The sequence below is a fragment of the Hyaena hyaena genome, unplaced genomic scaffold (assembly GCF_003009895.1).
Source record: "Hyaena hyaena isolate Hyena2069 unplaced genomic scaffold, ASM300989v1 scaffold_41, whole genome shotgun sequence".
Taxonomy (NCBI): domain Eukaryota; kingdom Metazoa; phylum Chordata; class Mammalia; order Carnivora; family Hyaenidae; genus Hyaena; species Hyaena hyaena.
Genome location: NW_024080673.1, coordinates 1,469,944 through 1,492,305, shown reverse-complemented (window position 1 = coordinate 1,492,305; position 22,362 = coordinate 1,469,944). Strand labels below are relative to the sequence as shown.

The 22,362-nt window shown below is 36.5% G+C and overlaps 1 protein-coding gene across 3 annotated transcripts in view; it reads left to right on the top strand.

The window, feature by feature from the left end:
- The window catches only part of RAB3GAP1 (RAB3 GTPase activating protein catalytic subunit 1), a 115,177-nt gene that overhangs the window by 84,392 nt on the left and 8,423 nt on the right, over positions 1–22,362 (top strand). For all 3 annotated transcript variants that reach the window (XM_039229944.1, XM_039229943.1, XM_039229945.1), the window contains exons 18-19: positions 3,509–3,646; positions 7,467–7,694. In XM_039229944.1, the coding sequence (XP_039085875.1) occupies positions 3,509–3,646; positions 7,467–7,694 (366 nt within the window). The remainder of the gene's footprint in view (positions 1–3,508; positions 3,647–7,466; positions 7,695–22,362) is intronic.

Genomic DNA, 22,362 nt, shown 5'->3' with positions numbered 1-22,362 from the left:
AAAAAAAAAAAAAAAGCATTTGGCCTGTAAGTGTCCGTCCAAGGTTAATTTTTTGTATCAGTTTTCTTTCCAAGTTTTATTTAACAATATTCCAGGGGTGCCTGACCCTCCCCTGCTCATGCTGTCTCTGTATCTCTCAAAAGTAAATAAAACATTACAACAAAAATTTTTTTAAAAACCACCAATATTCCATATTTTTAATGGGCCAGTTGCATATGTGTTACCTTGGTTTGATTGGGTTAATGAAGAGTCAAAGAAAGTTATTCTAGAAACTCGAGTTTTATTTATTTATTTTTTCAAAAGGCTATATACCCCCTTTGTTTATTTTAGATGTTTCATTTTCCATATTCAATTTTATTATCTAAATCTTGCATAATTTAAACTTATTTTTTTCAACATGCACCATATGTATTTAGAAATTCATTTTTATATCTTACATTTAGGCAAATCAGGGCAGATTTTTATTTTAGTTTCTTTAAACTCACTTGAATTATATCCATTGTATATGTACTTACGTAAAATGATTAGACTTCAAAATGATTCCAGTTGAAACATAATTTCACACTTAAGAAGTTAGCTTAAAATGTGCCATTAATCATTGCCTACTTCACACACAAAAATAAGACTTTATATAGATCTTTGCTTCATAAGAATTTAAGCACACTTTTGTATTCCTTTCTTGTAGACTTAGTTCAACCTAAAATTTATGGCTGGGAAAAGCTTAAAAGACTACCCATTATTCTAGCACCAGGGCTAGAAGAGAAAACTTTGGAGGATCTATTAGAGCAAAGAGTCCTTAGCTAGTGGATTGAACCAAACTACAAGTTCTCAGAGTCCACTTCAGATAGATGTCCGAGATTCTCTTTTCAGTGGACACTTGGTAGTTTTGCCCCTTGATCTTGGGTAGGGCACTTATCTCTGCACCTCTGTTTCATGGGTTGTAAAATGCCCTGACCTCCTCTCAGTGCTCACATGAAAGCGTGTATATGATGAGAAAGCTTTGGACATATTTAGAAGGGGTAAATATGAAAGTGTATGGTCCACAGATCACTTTCTGCTTATATTCCTCTTGATCATGTTCTTCTTTACTTAGAGTTGGCCTGAGACTTTCAGGTAGAAAGAGTTGTCAGTGTCCTTTCAACATCTCATTTCTTTCCTGTCATCCTGAGATTGCAGGGCTATAGGACAATGAAAAGTAGTTTCTTCCTAATGGAAAGACCTTTGTTCTTCAGTACTGCTTCACTGGGAGTTCATTTTTTAATTTGAGATATTTTGATATCAGTGTGAAGCTCACAGTTAAAGTCTAAGTATTTTATCTCTAATTGCTAGCATTTACTGAGTATATGCCAGGCTTTATTCTTCACAAGAGAGAGTCACAGAAAGCTTGAGTGATTGTCCAACATTGTAGAGCTGGGATTGAAATGTAGGCATGTTGCTTCTAAAGCACAGACTCACCATCACTGTGCCATACCGCCTCACCTATTATTATTCAGCCCTCAGAGCCAATGTGAGACTTGAAAAGTGATGCATGGTCATTGTACAGAAACCAAAAACTCGTTAATTCCATAATCCACAGATACCAGTGTTAGAGCAGTTCCTTTTCATTTTTCCTATATCAAATCATTTCCCTGTGACTGTACGTTCACATTATTTCTAATTCCAACTCTGTTCTAAATAATGCTACAGTGATATTTGTAGAAGTAGATTATTGGATCAGAGGGCATTGATCATTAATGCCATGTAATGATTCCCAGATTGTCATTGGAAAGGCTTATACATTATATTCTCTTCAGCAGTGTGTGACAGAGCCCCATTTAGGTTTGTTTCAAAAATGAGGATGTGGGGTATCTGGGTGTCTCAGTCAGTTAAGCCTCTGACTTTGGCTCTGGTCATGATCTTGCAGTTCGTGAGTTTAAGCCCTGCATTGGGCTCTGTGATGACAGCTCAGAGTAGAGTCTGCTTTGGATTCTGTGTCACCCTCTCTCTCTGCCCTCCCTTGCTTGTGCTCTCTCTCTCTCTCAAAAATAAATAAAACATTAAAAAAAGAAAAAGTTTCCAAAACTGAGGATGATAGAAAAAAACAGTTATTTTTTTTTGCTCTGTTTTGAATGCTATAGCTTTACCGTTCTTGAACTTTATTTTTGACAGATATTTTTAAAAATTATTTATATTTATGGCAGTGGTTCTCAAATAAGGAGTGATTTTTTGCCCCCCAGGGGTATTTGGTGATGCCTGGAAACTTTTTTCTGTTTTGTTTTTTCTATTTTGTTTTTTCTTTTTTGAAAGAGTGTGTGCTCACATGCAAGCAGGGGTGGGGGAGGGGCAGTGGGAGAGAGAAAATCTTAGGTGGTCTCCATGTTCAGCGCAGAGCCCGATGTGGAGCTCGATCTCACACCATTGAGATCAAGACCTGAGCTGAAATCAGAAGTCAGATGTTTATCTGACTGAACCCCCTAGACACTCCTGGAAACATTTTTTATTGTCATAAGTTGGAGTGGTGCTGTAGGCATCTGAGGCTATAAATGCTGCTAAACATCCTACAATGCATAGGACAGGCCCACCACAAAAAAATTATCCAGTCTAAAATGTCTGTAGTGCTGAGGCTATAAAACCCTGTTTTATAGTAAGCTCTTGAGATCTTGAAGGAATGTATTGTCAAGATGCTCTAAACACGTGTACTGGGCTTTACTTAACTATCTAGGAATAGAAAAGTCCATGTTTTTTGGCTTTAACAATGAAGCAGGCAAGCTTTGTTTGGTTAGTCTCTGGATTGTTGAGTGCTTCCTATTTCAGATATAAAACCTAATGGAATCAGTTCTCAGAGAACTTTCCTTAAGCCCCTTTTAGCAGTTTTTAAATGTTTTCTGTCACTCTGATACTGATTTTACAGTTGTATCTTCCTTTAGATTTGCCTTAGCTTTTTTGGGGGGTAGGGGTTACCATTAAAATATATGATGTCTCTGATTACTAAAACAAAAATCCAAATGCTTCTTGTGGGAATTAGTAATTAGAATGTTTTTGGAATCTAAACCCAAAGCAACTTTTCTAACATAAAACTTAGTTATTTGGGGTCTTTTAGTTGAGATTCAAATCGTTTGTCTTTATCTTAATTTTCACATTTATCATTTTTCTTCTCTTACTAGTTGTATAATAAAAACCTGGTTGTAACTAATGATGGTACGCATAAACATATCATTAGGACTTCATTTCTTATCATTAACAGGCAGGAAAATGTTCAGTACACCCAAATTCCTGTCTTTTAGCTATTAATCCTTGTCAAGAAAAATGATATCTTATTTGTTGGGGGGAAGGGATACTGAAAGTCAAATTTATTATTAATTTGTTATTTTTTTATGTAGGTTCCAAAAAACTCGTGAATTTCTCTGAATTCTCTTAAATACAGATTTTGTGACTGGTAGAACTGAAATAATTATTGTATTTATTTTTATAGTTCTGCTTTTTCTAAAAAAGAAGCTATACAGGAGCTTTGTCCTTTTGTGCTTCACAGGAACCAGCACCTATGACAGAAGATCTGCTAGAGGAGCAGTCGGAGGTTCTGGCTAAATTAGGAACATCAGCAGAAGGGGCTCACCTCCGAGCACGCATGCAGAGTGCCTGTCTGCTCTCAGATATGGAGTCTTTTAAGGTGGGTCACACTGTCAGAGCCTCGGAGTCTATTTGGAGCTATTCTAGAATGAAGCTGTGAAAGTCACTCTCTAAAGTGGTGTGAAGGCCTGAATGTCTTCTTTACTAAATGTTTTTATTTCATTAGTAGTTACAGCATCCTACATTTTTTTCCTAAAGGTCATAGCCAGACTTGCTTCTTAAATTTAAAACAAGAAAAGAATGATCTTTGAATAGTAGTTGAAAGTTGGGAATTGAATCATTTCTATATGTACATTGGAATGTTTTTCTCCCTTGTGTGTTCATCCAATTTAATGCACAGCTCTTCGGAAATCCTTAAGATTTAACATAGGGTACTTCATTCAACAAATCTTTTGATTGCGTACTTTATGACTTGCACTGTGATTAGATAAGAAATAACAATGTTTATACTCAGTTACGGTCTGTTGAAGTTTTGAAGGGAGATATGTAAGCAGCTATGTGATGAGTTCACTTATGAAGGTAGTGTCAGAAAAGTGACTAACTCTTCCGAGTGGGTCATGGAGGGTTTCTCAGAAGAGTCACTACTTTAGGATAGGTAGGCATTTGGTATCTGGAGAAGAGTATTTTAGCATTAGATATAGGCCTGTGTTAGAACATAGAGGATTCAGAGAAGAGTGACATTTGGCTTATTAGCTTAAAAACCCAGGGATGAAGAAAGGTCTTTTTTTTTTTTTCTAATGTGTATTATATATTCATTTATTTTTGACAGAGCACAAGCAGGGGAGGAGCAGAGAGAGGGGGGCAGAGGATCTGAAGCAGGCTCTGCGCTGATAGCAGCAAGCCTGATGCAAGGCTCAAACTCAGGAACTGTGAGATTATAACCTGAGCTGAAGTCAGTGCTCAATCAACTGAGCCACCCAGGCACCCTTGTTTTTGAATTCCTTATTCTTGAAATTAGAGGTAAGGCCATGTATATTAAAACAAAACAAAACAAAAAACCCAAGTGGGAAGCCTAGTAGGCCATAGGCCTTCCCTGTATCTCCTGCTGATACTCTGAACTGTTTCCCATGCCCGGATTTTCCTCCTTAACCTGCTGCTATTTGGGATGGCCTCCATCTCCCCATTCCATAGTCTCCAGTCAGTCCTGCTTTTATGCTCTATGCCAACTTGAGTTTCATTTTTTTTTTTCCACATAAATACCCTGTGAAAACCTATGTCATTTTTTTTTTTTTTTAATGTTTTATTTACTTCTGAGAGAGAGAGAGAGAGAGAGAGAGAGAGAATCTGAAACAGGCTCCAGGCTCCGAGCCAGCACAGAGCCCAACGCGGGGCTTGAACCCACAGACCGTGAGATCATGACCTGAGCCAAAGTCAGACGCTTAACCAGCTGAGCCACCCAGGCGCCCCCCTATGTCATTTTTATCTTCCCTGTTAGCAGATTTTAGGACAGTAAAAGGGAATGCTTTCATTCCCTGCTTATTTCCCCCAGTTTTACCAAAAGAAAAAAGTCTTTAAAACTATTTTGTTTTAAAACAAAATAGTAACATTGGATAAAGAGAGGACAGTTGGCCTTCAGGGTGTGTGTTAAATCAGAAAGGTAGAGGGCCGCATGGGTGGCTCAGTTAGTTGAGCGTCCAACTTCGGCTCAGATCATGATCTCACAGTTCATATGTTCGGGCCTCTTGTTGGGCTCTGTGCTGACAGCTCAGAGCCTGGAGCCTATTTCAGATTCTGTGTCTGCCTCTCCCCTGCTCACACTGTCTCTCTCTGTCTCACTCTCAAAAATAAATAAAGATTAAAAAAAATTAAAAACAAAACAAAAAGGTAGAAAAGGGAATTGGCTTACGGTGTGTGTGCACAGAAGGAAGTACTGGCCTCTGTAGCGGTTGTTTTCCTACCTGACCTCTAGCTGCCTTCGTATTTGTCTGCCCCTGTCCTGCGGCAGCGCCCTTGCAGAGGCACCTCTAGGAGGAAACTCCTAATCGGAACTGTAAAAGCTTTCCTCATAGAACCATATTAGCCCCTTATGGGAAGGTTCTGTGTGATTCAACACTGTACTTCAGCAAAATTGAGCTCATTAGACTCTTTTATAGTAACCTGGGTACCTACAAATCTCTTAAAGTACTTTTAATAAAAAGATTATATTTCAAATTGCCAACTTAACACATCTTCCCTGCCTATGTGGGAATCAGTTGATATGTCTAAGGAAGTACATAGTCACTGTAAAATAGATATGGTTGTGTCTCCCTTTTTATTTAGAAGAGATTTGGTTTTAGGGGCCCTTGGGAGAGTCTGCAGTTTTGGGTGAATGCTGATCAGTACTGTAGGTACCTGCACCTCTCAATTCTAGAAAGACAGGGCCTGTTTGCAAGCATGCCCTTGGAGTACATACCTGTAACAGTGAAAGAAGATAAAACATAGCTGAAGTGAGCCTTGACCCTTTCTTGGTAGCTATAGGTTAAGCCTGGTACAGTAAGGCAAGCCAGAAAGAAGAATTTTGGTATGAAAAGTCTTTTATGTGGTACAAGATGTTTTTATGTGTATGTGTACAACATGTTTTTATGTGGATGTCGTGTTGCCTCGTTAATAACCAGATCTTTTTACATGAATGCTGAGTCATGCAGTAATCTTGACCCATTGCAGTTCACAGCATTTTTTTATTGCCATGATGCCATAGTTGTTAGTTTATGTTGCTGACTCTCAGTTAAGGACCTTCCTCTGAGTCCTCATCCCTCAGGAGGACTTCCTGAATTGATAGGGATGGTGAAGCTGGTAGCCAGGGAACTTAGTGAGGACAGATGGGCAGTTTTGCTCTTCACATTTAAGACTACTGTTCTTTTCACGTCTGGTTTCATTTTGGTCTGGGATTATTTTAATTTAAAAAGGAAGAAAATGACCTTTCTGTTTATTAGCACATCCTTGTTAATGTTTATATCACTTAACTATTACAGGTAAATAAAATAGTCCTCATAGCAGGAAGTATATGTTATGGTAGAGAATATAACCAAAAAGGTATTTGTTTAATGTGTGTACAATTGTTCTTTGAGTTTGTATATACATACATACATACATACAAACATACATACATGCCCATCCTTAGTACTCTACTACTACATCACTGGACACTTGCAAAGACTTCATGCCTTACCACTAATACTGTGAAGCCTCTACTTTTTCTCCAGGCTTAAATGTAGAATTACTTAAGAACTCTGGCATGTATCATCATTAATTCTATAGACTTATCCAGTAAATAAAAGTTTAATTAGTTGGTTTCAGAAGCTGAAAAGCAGTAGTTTGAATTCCAGTTCCTTAACAGCACATAAACAATGTATGTGATGGTTATTTGTTATATAAAGCACAAGAATTTAATAGCTGAATTGAGCACTTCCGAGGTTGGCTGATACTTATTGCAGTACCAGTATTGATTTCTTGAGCGGGGAAAAAAGTAGAACTTTTGCATTATTGTGTTATTATTCTAATCATGTTGTGTATTATTTAATTACTTGAGTCAAGCTTATTTGATACTTTTCCAACTATTGAGTAGTTACTGTATTATAATTTTAAACTCACTTATATAACTTATAATCCACTTAAGGCAGTTATTTTCACTTCACAACAGATTTTTATGTCTAAATTCATCAAGTGAAAATGTGTTCTTTCTCTGCAAAATGGAGACAACAAAAGAAAATGGTTTTGGTACTTGAACATCTTACCTGTTTTAAAGGCAACCCCTAGACACATGTCACATATTAGATTTTGTAAAGATTAGGTAATTTTTTGTGAAAGTATGGTTTTGCAAACAGCCTTATCACTAACTATTGATTGTTTAGATTCTGCTGAACTTTTTTGCCTTATTTTAGGCAGCAAATCCAGGTTGTTTTCTGGAAGATTTTGTGAGGTGGTACTCACCCCGGGATTACATTGAAGAGGAAGTCATTGATGAAAAGGGCAACATGGTTCTGAAAGGAGAATTGAGTGCCCGAATGAAGATTCCAAGCAATATGTGGGTCGAAGCCTGGGAAACAGCTAAGCCAATTCCTGCTAGAAGGCAGAGGAGACTTTTCGATGATACACGGGAAGCAGAAAAGGTAACTGAGGTTTGGGTATCTAATATTAGAAAGCTATCTAACTATTGTTCTAACATTTTAAAAACTTACTATAATAGTTGTTAAAACTTTAGACACACTTGAGAATCAAAGCATTAAAATTTAATGAGGCTTTTTTGTGTCTCCTTTTCATATTTAAGATTTTAAAACTACTTCCAAATCGGCCAAAGAATAAGACATGCATATTTTATATAGAATGCTTACCATTGGACTGTCTCATAGCATATGACAAAAGCCTTAAAGATGGTCACATCCTTTGACGTAGCAGTTGTAATACCAAAAAATTTATTAAGGAAATAATGAGAAATACATAAGAATTAATGTATAAGAATGATGTTCAACAAAGTTTTCTAATGACAAAGTAGATCCAATAAAAGTTTCCAAGAATAAGTCTTGGTTTAATAAATTATGGTATAATCCGTTTAGTGAACTGCTTTGTAATTGTCAAAAAACATTTGGAGTTCTGGAGAATAGTGACAGCCACCAAATAACATTGTCCTACAGACTCTCCTCCCAGCTGTACCCCCAGAACCTCATGAAATTAGTAAATTAATAAATCTATACCTTTGGCATTACTAAGAGATAGAAACCATAGTGACCTTCAGATTAACTTTAAGTTGGGAAATAAGCCAAATTTCAAAGGAGTTCCCAGTGCTATAAGTCTGTGGGTGTAGAGGGTGGGGTTAGGGAGTCTTCAGAAGATGAGCTGAGGGATATAGAAGACTTAAATGGAGCACAGAGTCACCCCAGAAGGAGAGAGCCTAAGATTAATACTCCATGCAGGTATGGCTTGATAATTCACAGCACTGGCTATGGAGAAGGGACTTAAAGTAAGTAGGACTAGAAGTAGATACTAAGATATTGCCTTGGGAAGGACTATGTAGATATATGGTGAAGGAATTATCCCTTTGAGCAAGGTGGTGATGGGAAAAAAGGTAGAGGGAAAATAAGGAATCCTGCAGAAATGCAAGAGAAACAAGAGCTATCAATCTCCATCACCTCTCCTTCCCCTAATCCATTAAAGAAATGGTGCAGAAGAGGGCACTTTTAAAGTGTGACATGACTAGGATTAGTAAAGAGCAGACATATCCTTACAAAACTACTGTTAAGAAAGAAAGAGAGAGAGAGAGAGAGAAAGGAAGGAAGGAAGGAAGGAAGGAAGGACGGAAGGAAGGAAGAAAAAGAAAGAAAACAGAAAATGCAGATTGGATCATTGCAGCTAATGAAAACATTTCCCAGAAAAATGACCACAAAACACAAAAAAAATGTAACACTCCAAATGGAGTCAGATGTCTTCAAACCAGCATGGAGGATATGAAAAATCATGTTTAATCAGAAAAATTAAAGCCAAGAGCAGAAATGGACCAAAACACCCCATGAAGAAATGAAGCCACAGCTGGTTTAACTCAGGATAGGAGTAGATGAAAAAGACAACTATATAAAAAATAAAGACAAAATTACAAAGGGGCCAAAGGAGAATAGATTTGCATTTAAATTTAATAAAAGTAAACAAGAAAAAACAGAAATAACCAGAAAATGAAAATATATGAACAGTTAAAGGAGTTGAAGAGAAACTAGTAAAAACGGAAGATAGGAAAAGTAGAAATAATACTCATTTTATCAGTCTTTGAAGACGAAAAATCAAAACACTAGAACAGAACTAATATTTGAAACTGCAATCCAAGAAAACTTTCTGGAAATAAAACCTGAATTTATATTGAAAGAACTCCCTGGGTATAGAGGAAGATGCACCAGAAGTAATGCACTCCAAAATACATCACTATAAAACTGCCAGAACTTAAATATTTAAAGAAAAAAATTATCAGGACTTCTAGGCAAAAAAATGAAAATAATTAACAAGGGAAAAAGAATTAGATGTCAGATTTCTCAAAGGCAAGGCAACGTGGAGCAACATTTTCAAGAAATGTAAGCCAAAAGTATAAACCAAAGATTTTATATGTCACCAAAGTGTCCACATAATCAAGACTATAAAAATATTTTCTTTGAGTTTTTGTACATACACATTTCTGTACATATTCACCCTTCCTGAGGAATCTTCTAGAGCTGCCCTAATAGAACTTTGTGCAGTGTTAGAAACATTCTACAGCTGTGATGTCCAAAATTATAGCTACTGGCCATATATGGCTCTGATGAACACTTGAAATGTGGATAGTATAACTGAAATTTTAAATGGCTACATGTGGCTAGTTGCTTCCTTATTGAAAAACATATAGGAGGATAAACTTTATCCAACCAAGATATGACTGGAGAAACTTGGACAGAGGGCCCATGGTGAGCATTTTATTTGATTTTAGAGCTAAAACTAAAACTGAGGATATAGGTAGAAGAAGATGTAAAAATTGTATAGTAGGACATAGTAGCCTGCATCCAAAAAGTGGGGACAAAAAAAGGAGTGGGGGCACTAGAATGAGATCATTGACTTAGATAATAGGTGGTAATCAGAGAATACCATTTAAAAATTGGGTTCCATGCTGAGTATGTAGCCTGCTTAAAATTTTCTCTCCCTCCCTGTGGCCCTCTCCCCAGCTTGTGCTCTCTCTCTTTCTCTCAAAGTATAAAGTAGAATAGATTAAAATGTCAGAACAAATTGCAAACAGAAAGGGAATTAAGGGCACAAAAAAGGTATTACTGCAAAGATATCTACTAAAATAAAAATACAGACCTTTGTAAGGACCAGCAAAAAAATTTTATAAAGCAAAGAGTACATACCAAATAAAGAAACATACATAATAATGATCACATCACACACAAACTAAAGTCCTTTAAAACCCAAATGTCTGCCACTAACAAAGGATTCAGTGATTCAGAAAGGCTATAAAGTCAGAATGGCTAAAATAAAAAAGGCAATAAAAAGCAAGTGTTGACAAAGATGTGAAGAAAGGAACCGTCATGCACGATGGGAATGCAAATTGGTGCATATGTTATAGAAAATACTATGGAGGTTCCTCAGAAAACTAAAAATAGGATTAACATATGATCCAATAATTTTACTATTGGGTATTTACCCAAAGAAAATGAAATCACAAATTTGAAAAGATATATGCACCCCTGTGTTTATTGAAACATTATTTACAAGATCCAAGATTTGGAAGCAACTGAAGTGTCTCTTAATAGATGAATGGCTAAAGAAGATGTAGTATATATCTACAATGAAATATTACTCATCCATAAAAAAGAATAAAATCTGGCCATTTGCAGCAAGATGGATAGACCTGGAAGATACCATGCTAAGTGAAATAAGTTAGTCAAAGACAAATACCATATGATTTCACACATACGTGAAATTTAAGAAACAATACAGGGGCACCTGGGTGGCTCAGTTGGTTAAGCATCAATTCTTGATTTCTGCTCAAGTCATGATCTCAGAGTTTGTGAATTTGAGCCCTACGTTGCACTCTGAATGGTGTGGAACCTGCTTGGAATTCTCTCTGTGCCCCTCTCCCCTTCCATCTCAAAATTAAAAAGAACAAAAAATCTTAGCACTGAAACACAAGAAACAAGACAACTGAATAAAGAAAAAAGAAGAAAAATGGACTCTTAAAAATAGAGAACAAACTGATGCTTACCAGAGGGAAGGTGTGTAGGGGTATGAGTGAAATAGATAAAGGATTGAGAGTATGTGCTTACTGTAATGATCACTGATAAGTGGATAGAATTGTTGAAGTATTATTACCTTAAACTACTATCACACTTCCATGTTGGTTATTCTTCAAAAATTAATTAAAATTAAAAATACACAGAACATGGGGCGCCTGGGTGGCTTAGTCGGTTAAGCGTCCGACTTTCGCTTAGGTCATGATCTCGCGGTTCGTGGGTTCGGGCCCCGCGTCGGGCTCTGTGCTGACTGCCAGCTCAGAGCCTGGAGCCTGTTTCGGTCTGTGACTCCCTCTCTCTCTGACCCTCCCCTGCTCACGCTGTCTCTCTCTCTCCTAGAAATAAATAAAGATTAAAAAAAAAAAAAATACACAGAACAGAGATAGATTAAAATATGACCAAATTATTCCTTTAGTTTTCTGCCTGTGGTTATATAATTAAACTTATTTTATCACACACACCAAAAGAAGGTTAGAAAGTAAACTGGACAAATATTCACCAGGTATGTGAAAATAATTTAAAAAAGGGTTTATGATCCTGATATGAAATAAAGTAGAATTAAAGCAGAAAATCATTAAAAGATTATTTATAAGCTAAAAATGGTATTTCACGATGAGGATATAACATTTGTTAATGTTGATATACTAGATAACAGCCATCTGTAATACAATAGGAAACCATAGGAAATAAAAAACAGGTTGAAATATACTAAAAGCAGAGGACTTTGACCATATTACTCTTTGTGCAAGACAAACTAAGGAAAGATCTAAATGACATAATAAGGCTGCTCTTTTAGATATATCCCAAACACTATACCTTAGCAATAGAGACTGTACCTTCTTTTCACATGCACATGCAGCATTCAGAAAAACTGATAGTATATTAGGGCACCAAAAAGAAAACATCAGCAGGAATCATAATGAAAATATAATCAGTAATCTGATTTCTGCAATAAAACTAGTTATTAAAAGTGAAGCAACAACAACAAGGGGTGCCTGGGTGGCTTAGTTGGTTAAGCATCTGACTCTTGATCTCAGCTCAGGTCTTGATCTCAGGATTGTGAGTTCAAGCCCCACACTGGGTTCCATGCTGGGTGTGGAGCCTACTTAAAAAAAAAAAGAAAGAAAGAAAGAAACAACAAAAAACCTAGGACTGCTGCCTGAAAATGTAAAAGCCTTATATTAATTCTTAGGTAAAGGAGAAATACTAAAACTTCTGAAAAATAATGAAAACACTATAAATTTGAATCTGTAAGATAGATTTAGGGAGTGATGAAAGGAAAATCCATAGCCCTAAATACCTACATAAGGAAAATACAAGCAGTGCCTGGCCGTCTCATTCAGTGGAATATGAGACTCTTGATCTTGGGGTTGTGGGTTCAAGTCCCATGTTGGGTGTAGAGATTATTTAAAAATAAATAAAAATTACTGAATTAATAAATTTCTAACTCAAAAAGCTAGAGAAAGAACAACAAAAGTAAAACCAGAAGAAAACCAGAAGGCAATGATAAAGATAAAAGTAGAGAGTGATGAAATAGAGAACAGAAAAACATCAAATTAATAAATATGGTTTTATTTTAAAAAATCAAAATAGACAAATGGTTGCTTTAGTCACAAAAGAAAAGGAAAAGCATGTGTTCCAAAATAAGAAATGATAAAATGTGCTATTAAAAAATAAGTGATTGGGGCGCCTGGGTGGCTTAGTTGGTTAAGCATCCGACTTTAGCTTGGGTCATGATCTCGCGGTTCGTGGGTTCGAGCCCCGCGTCGGGCTCTGTGCTGACTGCCAGCTCAGAGCTTGGAGCCTGTTTCATTCTGTGACTCCCTCTCTCTCTAATCCTCCCCTGCTCACGCTGTCTCTCTCTCTCTGTCTCTTAGAAATAAATAAAAAACATTTAAAAAAAAATAAGTGATAAAAATGATAACTGTTGATACAGAGGAAATATTTTAAAAACAATATATGATTCTGCATATAAATTTGAAAACCAAGATGAAATGGAGGATTTTTAAGGAAAATACAGTGTATAAAAAAATTACCCCAGTGAAGATAGAAAATGTAGACAGACTAGTTTCCATAGAAGAAACAGACACAATTATCAAGAAACCTCATAAAAAAACACCAGGTGTAGGCGATTTCACAGGGGAATTCATCAAAATGTTGAGAGATCAGATAGTCCCTATGCTGCTTAAATTGTTTCAATACATAGCAAATGAAAGAAGTTTTCCAAAATCTTTTTATCATAAACTGTGTCTGTGACATTGATCCTTAAGACTGATAAAGGAGGCATATATTAAAAAAAAGTACAGACTAATAGTACTTAAGAAATTGAATGCAAATCCTTTTAAGTTTGTTTGTTTAGAGAGAGAGTGAGGGGGAGGGGCAAAGCAGGAGAGAGCATTCCAAGCAGGCTCCTTGCTATCAATGTTGAGCCCTATGTGGGGCTCAATCTCACAAAACCATGAGATCATGACCTGAACTGAAGTCGAGAGTTGGACACTCAACCAGCTGAGCCACCCAGGCACCCTGAATGCAAAATCCTAAGTGAACAGACTCTTACCACTTTAAGATAATAACACATGTCTACTGAGTGCAACAGTGATTTTTTTGAAATTTATTTATAGAATTAACTTCCTTAGTAAGTATAAGCAGAAAGTATATCATTATCTCATATGTACTAAAAAAATCTTTGTTAAAATTTAATATTCCTTTCTAATAAAAACTTCAGAATTAAGATGGATGGATACTTTATTAAAATAAAAAATGAATGTAGACTTCACTCCTAAACAAAGCATCTTATTGGGGGAAACCCTAGAAGTATTCTCACTCAGCTCAGAAACGAGGCAAGGGTGCCTACTGTCTCCACTTCCATTTAACATTCTTTTGGAGGCATTAGCCAATATAGTTAGAAAAGAGAAAACAGAGGCATAGGAGTTGAAAGAACTTTTTGTTTGCAGCTGATATGACAGTATACCTGGAACAATCTAAAGTGATAAAAGTAATTGGAAAGAATTCAGCAAGATAGCAGAATATAAAGTTAATATGTATCTAGTTAGTCTTCATATATACAAATAATAATCATTCTGAAGATGTGAATGACATTTTCGCTTCATTATAACTGCAAAAAAAAACTGTAAAAATGCCTAGAAATAAACTTAACCAGGTGATAGAAATATGAATAAAGAAAATAAACACTCCTGAAAAACATACGTGAATAGGTATCTTTTGTTCTTGGTTAGGAAGGCTCAACATCATTAAAGTCAATTCTACTTAAATTAACTTATAAATTTCATGCATAAAGTACCAAAAGTCTTTAGTATGGAGCCAGATAAGTTGATACTCAAATTTATTTGGGAAAATAAACATGCAGGCTTAGGACTCAGAGGTTTGGAGAGTGACTTTTAATGGGTTTCTTTTTCGGTTCATGGAAACGTTTAAAATCGATTGTGGTTTTGGTTGTACAACTCTGCAAATATACCTAAAACTATTGGATTGCACACTTTAAATGGGTGAATTGTTATTTTAAAAAAGCATGCAAGAATAGCTAAGAATGGATTGAAAAGAAAGAGCTATGAAAAGAAAGTTACGAGGCAGGTGAATAGGGGGTAGGGCAACTAACCCTAACAGATATTAAAGCATAATACATAACCTCACTAAATAATGTGATAATGGTGCATAACTAGACAGCCCAATGAAACAGAATAAAAAAAACGTAAATACATATAGAAATCTAGTATATGATGAAAATAGCATCTCAAATCACTGGTATAGATGGACCTTTTAATAAATCGTTTGGGATAACTGAGTAACCATTTGGCAGAAGATAAAATTACATCTGTTTCTCATACCATACATAAGAACGGACTGAAAAAGAAAAGTCAAGGGGCCCCTGGGTGGCTCAGTTGGTTAAACATCTGACTTTGGCTCAGGTCATGACTGTTTTCCTCCCCCTTTCAACCATTCTGGGTAACTAATTTCAGTGTTTTCAGTTTTGTGAAGATAAATTTATTTTTGTGAAGATTTATTTTTTTACACAAAATGAAGCATACTAAATATACTCATTTGTACTTCACTGTTTGTGACTTAGAGCCGCATATCAGGTGAGCTTAAGCCCCGCTTCAGGTGAGCCCTGCTTCCCTTTCTCTCTCTCTCTCTCTCCTTCACTCATTTGCGCTCTTGTCCTCTCTATCTCAAAAAAAAAAAAAAAAGTCAAAAGACAAATGACAAACTGGGAGAAATATTTGTAAAGTGGAAGAAATGTTAAGTATTACAGACAAAGGGCAAAAATACTGTAGAAACATGGGCAAGAGATGAGGAAATAACTCATCCACCCAAAAGATAATTACCCTTAAACCTTTCAAAAGATGTTCTACTTCATTCATAGTAAGAGAAATGCAAATTTAAAAACTTCACTGAGATAACCATTTCTCCCATGTCAAGCTTAATAAGTGCTCATTGAGGCCCTGAAGCAACAGGCTCTTTGGAACATTACTGGTGAGAGGCAGGAAGCAGGATGGTATAACCCCCTGTGGAGGGGAATTTGGCAGTATTTAATAAAACCTACATGTGCATTTACCCTTTTACCCAAAAGCAATCCCATTTCTAGGAATTTACCCTAAAATTTTCAAAAGTACAAAAATAAAAATGCACTAAGTTGTTCATTACTGTATTACTTGTAATGGGAAAATACTGGAAACTATCTTTATACTCAGATTTAGCTTTATTGAATAAATTGTGGTTCATTTACATAATTGAGGACTGTGCAGCTGTTAAATGGGGAAAATATCTATTAACTGATAACGATTTCTAGGATATGTTTTTAAGAGAAAAGTGAAGTACAAATGAGTATATTTAGTATGCTTTATTTTGTGTAAAAACATAAATCTTCACAAAAATAAATTTATCTTCACAAAACTGAAAACACTGAAATTAGTTACCCTGAATGGTTGAAAGGGGGAGGAAAATAGCAAAAGGAATACGGGAGGGAGTGATATTTAGAGAAGAGTATACTTTCTGTATACTTTGACTTCTGGAAAAATGTTAATTGCCTTTATAATCAAAAATAAAATCAACAAGAATGGAAAGAGGGGAAAATACTAAAACTGAAAGCAAGCTGAGATGAACTCAGGTGTGATCAAATAATAATATAACCACACTGAAACAAGCTCAGGGTTGGGAGGAGAATTTAATTCAAGTAATGTATTATCAGTCACATAAAATACAGTTGACTGTATACCCTCAGATTTGGAGGCAGGTGGGAGAGCACTGCAGATAAATCCTAAACTCTGTTTTCTAGATTTTTTTTGGGGGGGGGGGAATGTGAGTAAGCAGTTCTAAAACTTTTAAGTGGATTATTGTTTGAGCAAATAAGTAATTAAATCCATTTGTGGTTTTAGAAACCAGAATTCTCACTGTGGAAGTGAGATGCAAATATGGAATTGAGGAAAGTAAGGGAGACCCAATGGCCGGGAATTGGAATTAGAGGTGTTGGTATGGACCTATAGGTTTCTAAAGTATGGATGGGTATGTGGGTATGTATATATGCATATATACAGGCATGTATTTCCTAGCTTTCTTCTGAAGGTATCTAGAAGCAGTGACATCTCAGTAGCAGAGAACACATATATGCTGATTTCTAGAACATTTCCCACTAAAAGGAGCTGTGCTTTCCTTACAGAAATGGGTGGTATTGGAATTGGGATAAGGAAGGTATAATATGAATGTGGAACATCATGTGTTACCAGAAAATAAGGAACTGTTTAAAAAGAGGGGTACTTCATAAGGAGGTAGCTTGAAGGAACTCTTACTGTCAAAATCTGGACAAGCTGAATGGCAGATAATTAAGGATGGTAACGAATTTTTTTTTTTTTTTTTTTTACAAATAGTTTATTGTCAAATTAGTTTCCACATAACACTCAGTGCTCATCCCCACAAGTGTCCTCCTCCATGCCCATCCCCCCTCCCCCCCACATCCATCAGTCCTCAGTTTTTGTCAGCATTCAAGAGTCTCTCATGGTTTGCCTCTCTCCCTTTCCCCCACCATTTCCGCCCTTCTTCTCCCCCTTGTTCCTCCGTCAAGTTCCTCCTAATCCTCCTATACGTGCAAACATATGATATTTGTCCTTCTCTGCCTGACTTATTTCGCTCAGCATAACACCCTCAAGGTCCATCCATGTTGCTACACATGGCCAGATTTCATTGTTTCTCATTGCCATGTAGTATTCCATGGTATAGATAAACCACATCTTCTTGATCCATTCATCTGTTGATGGACACTTAGGCTCTTTCCATGTTTTAGCTATTGTGGAGAGTGCTGCTATGAACATTGGGGTACACGTGCTCCTATGCCTCAGCATTTCTGTATCCCTTGGGTAAATTCCTAGCAGTGCTATTGCTGGGTCATAGGGGAGTTCTATTGTTAGTTTCCTGAGGAACCTCCACACTGTTTTCCAGAGGGGCTGTATGGGATGGTAATGAATTATAAACCATTGGAAGAAAGTCGGCACGCTTGGGTCCACATTGATAATTTACACATAAACAAATGAAATAGAAGGGAGGCATTTCAGCTCACAGATAATAGATAAATATGGAGGATATGTTGGAGTAGAAAACCCTTCATTTTATAGTAATATTCTTAGTAAAGATTAATTGGTTCAAGTAAGAATTACCAAGAAATGTCTGAATGGAAATTTGGGTGAAGAGCATCATACTTGCATGGTTTTTAAGTGTCTTTCCACAGATTACTCCAGAATTGCAAGGAAATAATAACTATGTAGTAGACAAATGGGTTAATACCTTGATTGGATGGTCAAAGTTAATATCACTAATAAGGGGCAGATGCAGATTGTCTTCACCGGGATGTGATACTCTGAAGGATCTGACGGCATTTAGGCACTGATTCAGGAGTGCATATTTTGCATCTAATCATGAGGAAACATTAGGTAAACCCAAAATGAGAAACATTCTATTCTAAAAAGAGCTAAAAAAAAAAAAAAATCCCACAATACACAATTCTAGGAGTATATTAAAGAGGCACAGGAATCAACTGAAACATTTCCTAATGGCCAGTACTGGAACAGTTTGAACAACAAAATAAAATACTATTGGACTATAACTCAAAAGTATAAAATAAACATCCTTAAGTCTATAGTGATACAAGTAAGTAAATCAGTTGGTGAGAAGAGACCAATCTAATGCAGAACTCCAAATCGACTCTGCCCACAGGGAGGTGGAGCATAAATCCCACTCCATAAACATGGGCTGTGCGGAGTGACTTCCTTTAAAAAGTACAGTATGCAGGGCGCCTGGGTGGCTTAGTCGGTTAAGCGTCCGACTTTCGCTTAAGTCATGATCTCGCAGTTCATGGGTTCGAGCCCTGTGTCGGGCTCTGTGCTGACTGCCAGCTCAGAGCCTGGAGCCTGTTTCAGAGTCTGTCACTTCTTCTCTCTCTGACCCTCCCCTGCTCACGCTGTCTCTCTCTCTCTCCTAGAAATAAATAAAACATTAAAAAAAAATAAAGAGTACAGTATGCAAATTAGAAACATGAGTAACTTTACAATGCAGAAATCTGACAAATACTGTCTTAGCCAGGTGAGCAAGGTTAACAACAGGGATAAGTCATATTGATAGTTTCATGTACTATTGATATAGATGATGAAAGTAGCACTTTACCTCTCTTATCTTTCTCCCAAAAATACCTAGCCCCAGTTTGATCATGAGGAAAACATCAAATAAGTTCGAGTAGAGGCACTTGTTAAAAAATACCTGACTATATTTCCTTAAAACTGTCAAGGGCAATAAACACAAAGAAAGTCTAAGAAAGTGTTACATGTAAGGGGAGCCTAGAAACTTGACTGCCAAGTATAATATATGCTGGATGGGCTCCTGAAATAGGAAGAGGACATAAATAAAAACTAAGGAAATTGAAGGACGCCTGGGTGGCTCAGTTGGTTAAGCGTCCAACTTCAGCTCAGGTCATGATCTCACGGTTCATAGGTTTGAGCCTCGCAACAGGCTCTGCTGACAGCCAGCTCAGAGCCTGGAGCCTGTTTCAGATTATGTGTCTCCCTCTCTCTGCCCCTCCCCTGTTCATGCTGTCTCTCTCTCTCTCAGAAATAGATAAGAAACATTAAAAAAATAAGCATTAAAAAAAACTAAGGAAATTGAATATACAGATATTGACAGGATGATTCATAATAGCAAAAAAGGAACCAACCTTCGTCTGTCAACTGATGAATAAGTAAAATGTGGTGTATTCATACAACAGCATACTGTTGAGCCATAAAAATGAATGAAGTTCTGATATATGGTGTAACACAAATGAACCTTAAAAACATGCTAAGTGAAAGAAACCAGAAATAGAAGGCCACATGTTACATGATTCTATTTATATGAAATACCAGAATAGGCAAATTCATGAAGACAAAAAAACTAATTCATTTATTAGTTACTAGGAGCTAGGAGAGGTGGGAGAAATGAGAGAATGACTGCTTTGGGGTAATGGATTTCTTTTTGGAGTGATTAAAATGCTTTGGAATTAGATAATGGTGATGGTTGTATAACTTGTAAGTATGCTAAAAACCACTGAAGTGTACATTTAAAGTGGCGAATTTATGGTATGTAAATTATATCTAAAATTTTTTAAACTAAGGAAATAAGAATAAAGTATGGAATTCAGTTATTCAGAAATGAGAGAGGAGGGTACTGTATTCAGAATGTCAGTGTTATAAAAGACAGACTGGCAAACTTTCAGATTTGTTGAGATTAATGAGATGACAACTAAAGGCAATGTATGATCTCCAACTGGATCCTATATGGTGGTAGGTAAAGGTTATAAGTCATCATATGGTCTGTTGACAAAATTGTAATAAAGATAGTAGGCTAGATTAAAAATATTTGATTAGTGTTAAAGGTAGTTTATATAATCATAATAGTTTATATTTTGATTATATAAAAACATTCTTAATTTTGGTAAATAGATATTTGGAGATAAAGGGACATGATGTATGTAACTGGCTCTCAGATTATTCAGGAAAAAATTTGTGTACATATATTCACAGAGGAGAGAGATACACGTAATATATATATGTATGTGTGTGTGTGTGTATATATATATATATATATATATATACACACACACGCATGTATTTTGTATTCTCGCAAAATCATTTTGCTACATAGTTAAGGAAAACCAAGGTTGAATAGTAAGTGTTAAGATATACAACAATGGGAACTATTACTACTTTAGATTAGGATGTAAATCTTTTGAAACAGTTGTAAAATAATTTGGAATATGACTTCAATATAAAAATACAGTCAGTTGTTGTTGTCTTCTACATACCCTAACTTTGCTTTTAGGTATACACCTTCAAGAAATTCCTCTACATGTGTACCAGGAAATATACCCAACAGGAACCTTATTTGTAATAGCCAAAAATTTGTCAGGGGGGTGGGGTGGAGAACTCTATCAGTGGAGGAATATTTTATTTATTTTTTAAAGTTTATTTATTTCGAGAGAGAGACAGCATGAGTCAGGGAGGAGCAGAGAGAGGAGAGAATATCTCAACCAGGCTTCGTGCTCACGCCTGTGCAGAGCCTGATATGAGGCTGAACTCACGAAGCCACGATATTATAACCTGAGCCAAAACTAAGAGTTAGAAGCTTAACTGACTGAGCTACCCAGGCTCCTGTCAATGGAGGAACATTTTAATACAGCTGAAAATGAATAAACTATAGCATGTATCAACATATGCATTCTCAAAAAGAATGCCGAGTAAAGAACAAGTCACTGAGTGATGTAACCAGAAACATTGCATTTATATAAAGATTAAAACCAGACCAAATAAACAGTGCATTGTTTAGGGCTGCACAGCTATGTGAGAAAATTGTATTACTTGTTGAGGGTGAGGGAGGAACTCTTGATCAGGGAGGCACACAGGGACTTGGAAAGTGCTAGTGACACTATGTCTTAAACTGGTTGATGTGTAAACAAGGGTTCATTCTAAACTGTTCTTCTAAATAGTGTCTTGTAAACTATTTATAAATACTTGTATGTGTGTTTCTTAATTAAAAAAATTTTCAAACCACAGAAAACTCTCCAAGCCAAAAAATAAAGGTTATAAGTCATTAAATGAGCAAAACAGGTTCTAAAATAGTATGTGTATTACAGTTTTTTGTTAAGAAATTGCATATACATCTATATCTTTGTGTTTAAATGGAAATAGAAATTAGTCTAAGAAGATAAACACAAAAATGGGTTGCTCCTTAGGAAATAAGATTTCTAGAGAACTTTTACATTATACTTCTCTATATTTATTTCTGAAATCTGTGAGCATTTATCATCCTTGCTCACATATGAGATTATATTTTATCTTTACTGCTGTTGAATAAGGAGCATAAAGGTAGGGTCCATGTGTTACACATAACTTCTCTGGATTTATTTATTTTTAAATTTTTTTTTTTTAAGAGAGCACGCATGAGCAGGGGAGAGGGGCAAAGGGAAGAAGAGAGACAGACAGAATCTTAAGCAGGCTCCACACTCAGTGCCGAGCCTGATATGAGGCTTGATCCAACAACCCTGGGATCATGACTTGAGCTGAAATCAAGAATTGGATGCTCGGGGCGCCTGGGTGGCTCAGTCAGTTAAGCTTCCGACTTCAGCTCAGGTCATGATCTCACGGTTCGTGGGTTCGAGCCCTGCGTCAGGCTGTGTGCTGACAGCTAGCTCAGAGCCTGGAGCCTGTTTCAGATTGTGTGTCTCCCTCTCTCTCTGACCCTCCCCTGCTCATGCTGTCTCTCTCTCTCTCTCTCTCAGAAATAAATAAAACATTAAAAAAAAAAAAAAAAAGAGGGGCGCCTGGGTGGCTTAGTCGGTTGAGCGTCCGACTTTCGCTTAGGTCATGATCTCGCGGTTCGTGGGTTCGAGCCCCACGTCGGGCTCTGTGCTGACTGCCAGCTCAGAGCCTGGAGCCTGTTTCAGAGTCTGTGACTCCCTCTCTCTCTGACCCTCCCCTGCTCATGCTGTCTCTCTCTCTCTCTC